General features: G+C 32.2%; 1 protein-coding gene across 1 annotated transcript in view; it reads right to left on the bottom strand.

Moving 5' to 3' along the window:
• LOC133197029 (uncharacterized) overlaps positions 1–13,971 on the bottom strand; it is a 49,714-nt gene that overhangs the window by 21,516 nt on the left and 14,227 nt on the right. The window contains exons 11-30 of the mRNA XM_061332868.1: positions 13,672–13,958; positions 13,503–13,557; positions 13,253–13,399; positions 12,531–12,754; positions 12,297–12,427; positions 9,952–10,136; positions 9,686–9,831; positions 6,415–6,747; positions 6,038–6,180; positions 5,648–5,718; positions 5,289–5,449; positions 4,988–5,157; positions 4,679–4,853; positions 3,099–3,718; positions 2,607–2,866; positions 1,990–2,196; positions 1,662–1,859; positions 975–1,114; positions 587–749; positions 166–236 (exon numbers count right to left, since the gene is read on the bottom strand). Coding sequence (XP_061188852.1) covers positions 166–236; positions 587–749; positions 975–1,114; positions 1,662–1,859; positions 1,990–2,196; positions 2,607–2,866; positions 3,099–3,718; positions 4,679–4,853; positions 4,988–5,157; positions 5,289–5,449; positions 5,648–5,718; positions 6,038–6,180; positions 6,415–6,747; positions 9,686–9,831; positions 9,952–10,136; positions 12,297–12,427; positions 12,531–12,754; positions 13,253–13,399; positions 13,503–13,557; positions 13,672–13,958 — 3,887 coding nt within the window. The remainder of the gene's footprint in view (positions 1–165; positions 237–586; positions 750–974; positions 1,115–1,661; positions 1,860–1,989; positions 2,197–2,606; positions 2,867–3,098; positions 3,719–4,678; positions 4,854–4,987; positions 5,158–5,288; positions 5,450–5,647; positions 5,719–6,037; positions 6,181–6,414; positions 6,748–9,685; positions 9,832–9,951; positions 10,137–12,296; positions 12,428–12,530; positions 12,755–13,252; positions 13,400–13,502; positions 13,558–13,671; positions 13,959–13,971) is intronic.

Below are 13,971 nucleotides of genomic sequence, written 5' to 3'. Positions count from 1 at the left end.
ATAAAAGTAAAACAGAGAAAGAATGAATATATAAATAGTATTACTTTATATTTTTCATATATTGAAAATTCGATAAACATTCCTCCTCATCTGTTTTTTCCCTTATATCTGAAAAGAAAATAAGTTTATAGCAACGGTAAAAATAAGAAATAATTCTCAACTTACTTTTACATTGCAATTCTTTATACAAAGACCCACGTGTATTCTAAGCCCAACTGATGCTGCAGCTCCAAGCTCTTTGTGCAATCAGAAAAAAAGCTACTTTAAAACTTCTCAATATAATTAAATAAAAAAAAAAAAGAATTTCCACAATCTTTTAAAAGCAATAAAGAAAATGCTTATTGCATGGTGCCATTTAAGAAGGTTCATGGCTTTAAAAACTGGTTCAAAATAGCTTGTTTGTTAAGGAGTGACAGCGGCAATCAGTTTTCATAAGAAATATAGGAGAAAATATTCAGTAGATGCAAATATTCAAGGTTAATCCAGTGATATCGGATTCATCACTTATTTTGACAGTGTGAAAAACTTTGGGAAAAACAATATTTCTAAAGTTTTACTACAAATTCCAAAACACATTCAAACTCACCGAAGTATATTGGAATAGGGCCAGCCATAATAGGTCCAAATGTTTCATTAGCAATTAAAAAATCGCCTGTAGGAAATGGCACATCTACTTCTTCACAAAAGTCTATCTTATTTTTGAACTCTTTTCCCAAGATTTTCAGAATAGTCCGAGGATCGTTGATTAACTTGAATATAAATCCATGAATAATCATGAATGATATATATAAATGTTAGAAATGCTTCAAGAAAATGGAAAATAATATTTTCAAAATTCTACATGATTGTTATCTTATAAGAAAGTTATGCATTCCTTGGAGTAGTGACTTTGTGTTTCCTTTTAATAAATTTTTAAAGGAAAGTGATAGTATCAACCTTCTATCAATATACGACATATACTCTAGAAAACCTACCTGATCCATCATTGCTTCCCTTATTGTGTCCAGTACCCGTAGAATATTTTGATCGAGAAGATGATGTTCTGAAAGCTCTGCTATGAAATCCTGCACTGTTATGCTATCCATAGTTGGCAACTTACTTCCACTTCCGTCTTCTGTTGTATACCAAAATAAATTTGGAAAAAAACAAATACACCATTTTAATTTTCATATCAAGTTTATATCCATTTAAATGCAAAACAATTCATAACACGGACACTAAACGGCATTTCAATACATTAGAATTTCATTTTTTTTAAGATTTGATTGCCAAATTTGATTTAAATTAACTAGATTATGAGACCACCAAAATATGTTTTGATCCCCGGTATTGGGAGTTATTTCTATTAATTTACAATTCGATATTTACTATAATTTTTATTGACTAGTTAATTGCTGGTATGAATTATGAATATTCTGAAGACATCTCTCTTCTATTTTACGACCTGACATCGAATTGCTTTTTACATAAAAACATGTGTTTTGCAAACCCTAAGGATACAAACCTTAAAGCAAAAATTACTAACAAAAAAACCCCATAAAATCCTACAGTGTTGTTTTATTTGCATTTTTGATGTGACTTATACCGCTTCTAAATAGAAAATGATGGGTGCTTCAACAAAAGTATTTATAATACATGGAGCATTCTTATTTTTATCTAACCTTGAGGACAAGTAGTGTCAAGTTCGTAGTTCAACAATACTGGTACGATATGAAGGCATGAAATGAAATCATTAACGCAAAGTTCTGCAGAGATGGAAATGATTGGTGTAGACCAGTCAAATGAGATCGATACAACAAGGTTGGCACTCATTAATGTAGATACCTCTACCAGCGAGACTCTCTCTTCTATATCCTCGCCTAGAACGAAAAATAATCTGAATTTAGTGCTGTAAGATGTAAAATGGTATTCAAAATAATACTGATGGTACCCCCTAGAGGCAAATAGAAGAAAATGCACTAATAAAGAATCAAAACACTTGTTACTCACCATCTCCAAAAGATATAGTAGCATTGTTCGACCGAGATTTCAACGTTACTTGTTTTAAACAGCCGTCCATTTTGATATCAACAGTGGCCATAAATTTGTGAGTTGCATGAGAAAGTAAAACAGCACAAGAAATTTCACTGCAACTCCGATGAACGAAACAAACATTTCCAGGGCCTTTGGAAAGTCTGTTTTGAAACATGGGACAATCTACAAGAAGTAACATTATTCGAAGAAATATAACACACAATGGATTGCGATATAAGGTAAACATTAAGTTTTAAAAGTTAATTATTCATTTTCAGTCATTTCAGTCATTCAGTTATTTTTCAGTCTTTTGAGTCTTTTGATATTTTTTATAAAGATACCTAAAGTATGTGTTACTGAAGTCCTATCTAGCACAACACTCCAAAGATCTTGATAAAGCATATTATTCTAAGGTTTGGATCTACATCGTCATCAACGATACTATGTATTAGGAGTAGGAGAATGTTTTAGTTAAGAAGATCAGTATTATGTGTAGACTACACAAATTGTCACAATCTTTATCAGAATTTCAAAACTTCGTCTTTGCGCCGACTTTTAGAGGAATTTTTACTATATTGTAATTCTTTACAAACCATTTTCCGTTTTTGAAAGCACTCTCGATATCATGTTTGACTTTGATCCCGTCACCGAGTTAAATGACATTGAGAGCAAAGTACGGAGGTCTGAGATTGACAATCCATCAAGATTCTGAGCAGTTATTGAAGAACGAAGCTCCATAAGTTTATCAAAAATAATTTTCATTTCCGCTCCGACTTTCTTTCCAAGCAGTTCTTGTATTCTACCCAGTGTGTACGAATTTACATCGACAAGGTCAAGAAGATTAGGTCCAGTTCTGAAAATTATGAAACATATGCGAATTTAATTGCGTATGCAATTAGTCATTTATGGATTAGATATATTTTTTCTTTAATTCAGTTTGGAAGAGTTGCGTTAACTTTCTTGTACTTTTTTCGTTTTCTTGCACAAAGTCATTACGAAACTTCTACTTAACTTTGATAGCTACTTGTTAAATCTTACAAAATGGTAAGACAAGAATTTGAAAGTTGATACATCTCATAAATTACCTGTTGCCTGAAAAATCAAAAAGCTGTTTGGCTATATCTTTAAAACCTGAAACTAGTCCCTTGAAGCCTTCTTTAAATTTGTTCCATTGATCAACAGCGACTGGATCGTCGGGAGTTGCAACTTTGAATTCGGGAGGGCGATAATTTGGTTGTTCAGGTGGAAATTGGTTCCCAAGATCATCACTTCCTTCAATACGCAGTCGAGACAATTCCTCTTCTACCTTTTCTATTCCTTCTTCAGCTCCATCAACGGCATCAGCTGCGACAACACTGATGGCATTAATGTAAGTGAAATCTTTGCAATCCCAGATCCACTCTGGTGTTGGAACCAGGTGATCTAAAAATGGAGACGGGTCTATATATTCATAGTCAGAATCTTTTGTTTCAATTGAAGACCTTTTGCGCACTGAAACATGGATGCTGTTGTCATCACAGGGGGACCGGTCGGCTTCTCCTATGATATCTTGACCTGCAGTGAGAGACTGACCACTCTCTGCGATTGAGGTGTTTGGAATTATGTTTTCAATAATTACCTCATATTCGATGAAATCAGCCTCTATAGGCAATATCTTCACCCTATTTGTTTCCCTGATAACCTTGCCATCTAATGGGCATAAAATCTGCAAAACAAATTTGCATATGAATTTGATATCATTTTGACTTAAATACATCACACCAATTTTAGGCCTTTGTTTTTATACTATTTTTGAATACGGATTACTCCTTCTGAATTATCAACACACGATGGATGTGACCGGTCGACAGGGGATGCTTACTTGTCCTTTGCAACTGATCCCATCTCTGGAATTTCCAGTGCTTTATGCTTTATACAACTATTTGTATTCTTTGTGGGTTTGAGAGATCGGTCACTACTCGTTATCTTCACCTGTCTCATCATATGAAACACTTATTATGCAAATACCATTCATTTTTTTCATGAAATATGAAATACTTCTGCTTCAGAAGTGAAAACATTCTAGCTCACAAACAGCCAATTTTTTATCATGCAAAATGTATAAAAATGGAAGAAAATCAATGAATTTAAAAAAATCAATCTCTTCATTATTTTAAAATGTAAAGACATTAAAAAACAAAAGATGAGTAATAATATTGTGTTCATGTAATGTGCGCTCAAATGGTTACACGGATATCTAGGATTGAAAAAAAAAACACTGTGATCGGCCACAGCAAAAATCACCTTAAAACTATAACCACTTTTCCAGAAGACTGTACTTCATTATGAAAGGGAATAAAAATTAGTTATGTAGAGTACTGTAAAATCACATATTTCCGAGCGGTCAAAATCTCGTGGTTTGAGGAAAATCTATAGGTTTCTGGGGATTTGATTTCGTGAATGAAGAATTGCTGAGTAGTTATGTATATGACATTTTGCATTTTCGTGGTGGACATGACTTCGTGGGTCTCTCCATACCTCGAAAACAACGAAAATTAAACCCCTACGAAAATAAGTTATTTCACAGTATGTTTTTATAACATGAAAATAAAAAATCTACTTTTGTTCTCAATTATGAAAAATATTAACAAAATTAAAGACAGAGTCACTGTAGATATCTGCATACCTTAGTCTTATATGACACCTGCACATCAACACCTATTGTCTGATATCTTTCGTTGGTCGTTGATGGAAAAACGCCAGCTCCACAAGTGGAATCTTCACTTCTTCGTCGATTGGGGAATGTAATATGGAACTTGGATCCAAATATCTTTTGTACAATGTTCTTTACTTTCATAAATCTATTAAATAAAAGATTTGCCATTTCTCTACTGCAAATATATGACGGACTTGACTTCAAAACATGATGATGTAGCTATTTTCATAATTTTGGTCTTTGTAAATTGTACATATAAATGCAAACAAAAATTCTTACATATCTCTAACAGCTATGTAGGCAGACTTGATTGCTTTAACTGCGTTTAAAACAGATTGGAAGGCTTCTAAAAAGGGTTCTACTAATTCCGTCAAAGTTTCTTTGAACTGAGCTGTAATCGCTCCAAACGACTTCTCAATAATCTCGATGAATATATTACTTCTTTCTTTCTGGAAAAGAATTGACAAAACTAAACACACGTACTTTTATCTGTAGAATTTGAATCAAATTATTTGCCGGAAGTGCTCCATTCTTTGAAAAGGTAGGATTTTTAAAATACAAGCAAATAATATTCTAATACCGTCATTGAAATGCCATCTGTAAGAGATGTAGAAAATGCATCGTCAAACTCCGAGGTAGCCGGACTCTCTCTCTTCTCAAATAAAAGTCGAAATAAATCTTCGACATCTCCCCAGATCTCCTGAAAATCTTCCCAGTAGTCTACCCAAAATGGCGTGCCACCTGTTGATTAAATGATTGTCCATCGTAACTTTTGGGAATTAATGTACACAAAACCAAGTATTAATTTAAATTGAATATTTTACTTACTACCATGACTTTTTATTATTAATAAATGACATAATCTGCGATGTCTTATGGATAAGAATAAATAAAGTATATATATAGAGAGAGGGGGGAGGGATAATCATTTAAAATTACCTTTCAGAAACGATAATTGTTCTACAATTCTGTTTTTCACGTCCAGAAACATTCCAATTGCAAGCTTTATACTGTATGACAAACAAAATTCACAGATGATTTAAATTACCATAAAATTCATGCACACTAATTTATCATTGTATAGTTCATTTAACATAAAAAAACATAGGAAAGCAAAAAAAAGCTTAGACCTTTAAAATAGGTATAGTTTAAGATTCAATATGATATTTATTAAAAATATTTATTCAAAATATAAAAGTTAAAAAATAAATCCAATCACAAATCATTGGAACCCTATTTATAAATGTTTTAAAAAAAATCAAAACTTGTATATATATTTATGTATGCAGCTTCATCTTTACGTTTTAAAATTAACAGGATCATACTCACTCTAAAACACATTTCCCGAACTTTGTTACAGACTGTACTGGATCTGACAAAAAATTTCTCACCACCCAAAATACTGTGGCAACTGTATCCATTAATTTCTTCCCAATGTATGGAAGCGTCACCGTGATAGCATCAGCAATAGTCTGGAAATATGTGAATTTCATTTTTAAACTTTTTTTTTTTTTTTTTTAAATCTGTTGGTACATGTTTTTTTTAAGTAAGGTCTACACAATTTTAAATTATATGAAAAAAAATCGCATAAGACAGTGATAACATTGATGAACTAGATCAGGTTCATCTTCAGATAAACTTAACATATAATGTTTCTCTTTAACCTGACGGAAATAGTGTAAAAACAAGAGGAATGACCTGCTTACATTGTAAAATTGTGTAACATCTTCTTTGATTTCTTCTATAAATAACCTGGTCTTTGTAATTATCTTCTTTATTTGGTCAATCCAAGGGACTCCTCCATATTCAATGACCTTCATGACTGCTTTGATGACATTTTTTATGATGGTTTTTAAAATAAGTGGTAGTTTCTTAACCAATTCTATGATTTTATTGACAATGTATTCAATACCCTTGTCGAGCATATGATTGACAATATTTTCGAATTTCTTTATGACATCTTTTACTGGCTCAACAATTGATTTGACAATTTTGTCGAAAATCAAAACCAAATCTTGGATACCATCAACTCCGAGGTCCTGAAATATAGAATGATGGTAATGAGAAATAAGGAATAATTTTTCCCTTTTGCTTGTTGGCTTTAGGCAACTTAATACTCAAAACAATTCCTTAAACTTGCTATTACTTAAATCATGATTATAGGACGAATGATTAATAAATGGGAATTTTCACATATTCAAATTATTCTTTTTTTTCTATTTTAACTATCTTATAAAAGAACTCTGATGTTTCAACTGTCGCCCTTAAAATTCATTCTTTACACTAAACTTCTAGAAAGGATTCTTTTTTACACTTCATTTCAATGCGTATAACGTGTTTAAAGTAATCGTATATAGTATCATTTGATTATAACAGGCGTTTTCATATATATACATGTATGGATATTGATCCTGTAGTAGATAAATTCCTCTTATATATTTATGCAAATTAGCACAATTAGTGTTCTACATGAATCTCACGAACATATAGTATTCAAAATAAGAGAAAAGGGTTTTTTTTAATTACATTTCATATTCATTATATAACACAGTGCCTCTGATTTTTCTGAAGATCGTCATCGTATATAAAGCTAGAGGCACTGTTAGTACTGAGGCCACAAAATGATGTTCCTGCTCACATACGAGTATAAAAGTTCATTACCCCCCTGATGTTACGAACGTACAGATGTATGGACAGACACCCCCATCACTATCACTACTTAGTACCCCCTATTTTCAAGCTGGAGGTATAATAAAGGTATGGTACAGCCCAGATGCAATAAACTAGGAGTTTGAGAAATTTCGGTTAAACGATTGTATCAAACTTGAGGGCACATATTCCCATGAAACAAAATTAGAGTGTTCCAAGGAACGCATGTGTGCCTGCTTTAAAGCATCATTAAAGATTTAAATAAATCTAAATCTAAGGATGGTTAGGTATTTTTTTGCTATCAGGCATCTGCCTGCAAAGAAAAAAACATCCATCGATAAGACAGATAAAATAGCATTTATCATATAAAATCTGACAATCAAAGAGAAGTATGACTCCCCAAACCTCAAAGTTAAAATGAATAATAAAATTAAAATGATTTCATGCCCCCATAATCTAAGATTTGGGGGCATACAGTTTTTGCTCTGTCCGTCCGTCTGTCCGACTCTCTGTTTATCTGTTTATCTGTTTGTCCTCGAAAAATTTACTTTTGCATACTGTTGAATCATCATTGTTCGTGGGGGACCAATTATCGTGTATTTCGTGGTTCACCCTTGCCCACGAATTAACGTTTATTTTGTAAAGATATTGATTCATTGGATTTATCAAATAAACGAGTGACCCACGAAATTATGTTCCCACGAACACGTAAAATTTTGCTTGTCCACGAACACAGTAACCTGTGATTGGTAAGAGTTACAGTTTTTAATATTTCACACGTATATTCCTTGGTTGACCTTGGAGTTTAACCCACTTTTGCAAAATTTTACCCTGGCATTACTTTTGAATGGTTGGTGAGAGAGCTTTCATATATCACATGTGCAATTTTTTCTGACAAGACCTTCCCTTGGCTAAGAATTTTGACGTTTCGACCTAGACCTTGAAGTTAGACCTACTTTTGAAAATCATTAATCTTGGCCAAAGGTGCTAGGGCTATGATATGTCACTTGCGTATTCCTTGTGACAAGAACCTTCCTTGGGTAATTTTTTTTTCCTCTTGACTTTGGAGTTTGACCCACTTTTTTTATTTAATATATATCCATTTGTATAAATATTATATAACATACTAATACACAGACAGTTCCAAGATAATATCACAATATTAATACACTTAATCAATCTGATAATATCAACCTTAAATGATACATTAATTAACATTGTTTACACAGGGCATATTATTCTTCCATTTGTTTGACCCACTTTTGAAAACTTTAACCTTGGTCATATCTTTTGAACGGTTGCTGCTTGGGCTCTCATAATTCACATGTGTTTTCTTGTGACATACTTTAGGTACCAACATCTTTAATGTTTTGACCTTGACCCTGGATTTTAACCTTCTTCAGAAAAACTTTAACATTGGTCATAACTTTTAAACGTTTGGTGCTGTGGTTTTCATATTACATAGGTGTATTTCCTGTGAAAAGGTCTTTGCTTAAGTACTTAACATTTTTACTTCATGGCGTTAACGTTGGAGTTTCACTACTTTTGAAAAACATTAACCTTGATCATTATTTCTGAATGGTTACTGCAAGGACCTTCATATTTCAGAGGTGTATTCCTTGTAACAAGACTTGTCGTTGGGTACCAACACTTTCGATCTCTTAGCCTTGGAGTTTGAATTGCATTTGAGAAACTTTAACCTTTGCTATTAGCTGCATTACGATGTCATCAGTGTTTCACAAATACATCTTGTAGATTGTTTTATGGCATACAGAGCACATGATAAATAGCATATATTTACTTCTTTAATATTAAAAATCTGCTGTATATCGGCACAATGAACTACATGTATTTTTAAAAGTAGATCAAGGGTCGTGTTCAGGGTCACGAGGTCCGTAACCATGGCATTTTATAAAAACAAAAGTATCAAGCAATATATATGCATAATATCAAATCCGAACCTCTTACTGTTCTCAAGATACAAAGTGTGACAGACGGACGCCAGATTAAGTGATCCTCAAGTGTCACTTTGCTCTGCAGGCGACACAAAAAGTGCATGAGCAGTAAAAATTGAAAATCAGATGATATGCTTTAAAATTTGCTTCCAAATAAGCTCATCAGTTATTTGAAATATCTATGCAAAGCTTGAAGATATTTTCCTATCTTCATAAAGAAACAAAGAGGAAAAACCTTAAAATTTTTCCTTACATAAATACAATTCATATCACATCAGTGCAAGGATGAGTACTATCACTTTCGAATAAAATAGAAATGCCTATTTTCAAAAATGGTTATGGAAGTATTTGTGACAAGAGAAGAGCATTATACCTTAAGAATATTGACATCATATCCAGCATGTCCCCTATAGCACACATGAGCACGGAACAGGTACTCGTCAATTTCCAGCCAATCAATCGTGACTTTGGCGTAAGCATCATCATAAATATCCAACAACGCGTGTGCACTCAGAGGTTCTGAAGATTTACTTTCTTATGTTAATGCATGTATTACATGTCTACAGATTTATTTATTTATTCATCTCAAATTCTCTGTAATTTTTACGCAGCCTTATGCGTCAGATTTATATTACGTACTTATTTCTAGCCGTAACTCATTTCTCAATTCAAGCCCAAATGTGGCTCCAAGTGAGCTGTTCCCCAGCTGCTTACTCCACTGTACACCCGGTAATTTCAAAGAAAAGAGGAAACCGTCTATTCCAGCTTGGACCTTCAGAATTCCTCTTTTTATACGCATCAATGTTTGGTATCTGTAGTCCCGGCTACAATGGAAATACATATTTTATAACAAGGGTACAGAAGAATGAATACAAGATCAATGTAGGTTTAAAAAAAAAAAAGATATAGCAACAATGTATCATTATACATGTATATTTTAATACTATCTTAACAAACCTTTAAGTGTTAAAAATCGAGAAATAATTTTAAAATTTAGACCATCTGATCACAACTTATATATTGAAAGGGGAAAATACAGAAATATCAGAAGAAATGAAAGAAAATGTATATTATGTAATCTGAATGAAATAAAAGGCGAATTCCACTTTATTTTATAGTGCCTAACATATGAAAATTTAAGGAAGAAATATATAAAATAAAAATATTATTATCAAAATAGTAGAATTTATATATTAATCTAATTATTCAGTGTTCAAAATGTAAGAAAATTAAGAATTCTTGCTATTTTTTTATACAGAAGCAAATCATATTCGGGATGGCAAATTAGATTCATTATAATAATAGTTAAGAACAAGTAATTTACTCTAACAAGAGATGTTTGTGAAACACTTATGCCCCTCCCCCAAATAATTGGAATTTTTCTAAGTCCAAGGGGAATAAGTCTGTCAAAAGCTGCTCGATCGTACCCAAAACAGAACTTGACCTAGATATTTTTATGATAAATCTGTATACCAAATTTCATTTCAGTATGTGCAACCTCTACAAAGAAAATGAACGGAGACTGCAAATAATTGGAATTTTCTTAAGTTCAAGAGGCATAACTTTGTCAAAAATTGCTCGATCGTATCCAAAACATAACTTGACCTAGGTATTTATATGATAAATCTTTATACCAATTTTCATTTCAGTATGTGCATCCTCTGCGAAGAAAATGAAGAAAGAGATGTACCGACAGGCAGACAGACAGACCGACCGACCTCCCAACCGACATACAACAGCAAAGCAATATGCCCTCCCTTCTTCCCTTTTTCGAAGGGGGCATAATAAAATATATTTTTACAGATATACGCACATTTACTTTCATTGTCTGTTTTCTTTCTTTTGTGTGAGACAGAGTATATATTTTGTCTTCTTGAGCCATGTAATTTATTATGATGTATGTATTTATGTAAATCTGATGTATCTGCTGATACAAGGAATAAAAGAACTGAACTGACGTGCAGTATTGATGAGCGTTCAAGTTAAATTTCGACTACCGATAATAAAAACTATGCACTTAAATATATTCCTTTCTCAAACATAATTACATCTTTGTTGGACTTAATAGTAAATTAGGTTAACTTCCTAAAAAATATAATTGCATTTAAGAGAAGCATAACATAATTTATACCATATCTAGCATTTATTATTAATTTTGTATTTTTCGGATTTGACATACATACAGTTTAGATTCACCTGCTACATTTATTACTTGTGATCCCACGATCTTTGTTTACTGTAATTTTAGAACAGAGGAGATTTTGACCGTCCCTTTCTCCTTCATCCACCTTTACTTATTCTATTTTTTAATTGATCATGCTTAATTAAGCTAGTCCCATGTTTTAACTAAGCTACTCCCATCATGTTTAAACCAAGCTAGTCCTATCTTTTTTACAGTTTTTTTTATTTGAAAATGTGTTTATGCTTGTGTTTGGCATGATTTTAATCAAGTCAGCCCAATCCTTTCCGCAGTTTTTGGTCATGTGTTTTTATTGTGTATACATGTTCAGTTTTACATGATGTATATTCATAAATACTCTATATTAATTAGGGTAAATTTAAGATATGCACTTATTGTGATGTATATATCTGTGGTTGTTTTAATTTTTCCCTATGAAAGGTATACCATATATTTATTATCAGCTAAAACTGCTACAAGAATATTGTTTTTACTTTTTTACTTTGTAATAAATGCTCTCTTTCAATTCAACGTATGTAAATATTTTCTTTTGGCAAAAAAGGGCAGAGTAGATTCTGGTAGAAAAATGAAGAGTGTATTTGAAGGAAACATAGGCGATAGTATAATTTGATTTTTGCTTCTTTACTGGAGACAAAGAACAATTGAACAAGGTTTAATAATTTATTCCTCAGAAATTATTGTTTAAAATTACATTTTACATTTTACTCACAAAGCATTCCACAATTAGCATGCATTGGAATAAATACAAGTCACACTGGACTTCATTACTTCATTTTCCAAATACCTCAAAATGATATCCCGATGCTGTGAAACACTTTTCTTTGATAAAGGATGATTCTCAAAACGTTCCAATGCCTGCTTTCGAACTATGACATGTTCATCGTTAACGGCCAAATCAAGTAAAGTAGCAGAACTCTATGCAATGTTTAATTAAAAAACACTTAATGCAACAGCATCATACTTTTGCAATCAAAGAAAAAAATCTTTTAATTTAAATTAATAAAAATTGTTTAAATACCTCTACACAATTAAAGTGCCTCATTCCTAAAATAGCTGCCCTTCTCCAGCTGTTATCGCCTTCCCCCGGCTTCATGTACGTCAAAAGATGGTCTCTTGCACTCCCCGAGTTTCCCAGAGTGTGAATCAACACCATTTTTGAGTAAGTATGATTATGAAGTTTTCTATCAAATTTGTCGACTGAGCGACGTTGCCTTTGTTCTCTATACATTTCTTTATAATTTGCTGATGGAGAAAAAAAGTATTTTTCAAAGATGAGAAAAAATGGTTTAGTATTTATTACATTTACATGTGTAATAATTCATCATTGAAATTAGATTAATATTTCTATATCTATGTTAAATTGTATTGTATTTGGGTTCTTTCTGTATTTATTCTGTTTATCTTCAATGAGTGTTCCTACAAATAAATATATGTAATTAAATGTTCCAATGAAATATAACTATGCAGTTTTTATTTTTTTTTTTTTTAAATCAAGTGACTGTGGAGAGCTAGAACTTTGATCTATTAAGATCGATGTTTTAAAAGTTTGAAAAAAAAATACTTTAAATTTTTAGTATTGTCATATCTTGAAGCATTGCATCTTCAAACTCATCTCTCGAACCTTTTCTCTCTTGATTTCTTTTTCTATATGTTTGGTTGCTTGTTAACTTTAATGTGAATCACCGGTGTTAATATCACATTTTTTGACATCCTAAAGTAGATAACTGTTTTGTTTCTTACTCTGGTTATGTGGAGACAACCACTTCTTCAGGGAATCCAAAAGATGATCTGTTTTTTGACTATGTTTATTATTGTTTCTGAAAGTCTTTATCAGTGTCCCAAGCGCCAAGCAGGCATACTTCTGTTTTTTTGTCATGGCGATGGTTCCTTACAAAATCATGAAAGATAAAGAACAAAAGTAAACTATTGATAATAAATAATTTTCCAGCAACCTCATTTTACGTAAGTCCTTAAAAAATTGTCCGATTACCTATGTTTGTATGGTTGGGGCCAAGACACAGCTCTTCAACAGCCTCCAAAAACGCCTGCAGGATAAAGAATTATAGGCACAAATTTTTTTTCAAACAGAGAATAAACACTAGTAAACGAAAATATGCAAACAATCCTCTAAAAATGTTTTTCTTGATTTGCAAAATTACCAATAAGGGATGTTTCAAATCCGAGATATGGAAGAATATCCGAAAAATAATGGTTTCGTTGACATTTTTGTTTTTCAAGAAATGTTGAATGATTAAATTCTGTGTAATATTTTGTCCCTCTTTCAATAACAGATCAATGAATATATTTCTTCTGCTAAAGCACATTGTATCATTAGATCGACATTTCCTAGAAAGCTCTCTGGTGGCCAGTTCTTCGTATCCATCTTTCCGAATACGCTGCATTATCTGTAAGAGGTGTGCGAAACAATCCATTCTATTTCTGTGAACTGAAAAATATCA

The sequence above is a fragment of the Saccostrea echinata genome, unplaced genomic scaffold (genome assembly GCF_033153115.1).
Source record: "Saccostrea echinata isolate AGI-Se365-2 ecotype Australia unplaced genomic scaffold, CSIRO_AGI_Sech_v1 ptg000030l, whole genome shotgun sequence".
Taxonomy (NCBI): domain Eukaryota; kingdom Metazoa; phylum Mollusca; class Bivalvia; order Ostreida; family Ostreidae; genus Saccostrea; species Saccostrea echinata.
Note: the sequence above shows the minus strand (reverse complement) of the source record. Positions and strands in the feature narration are given on the sequence as shown.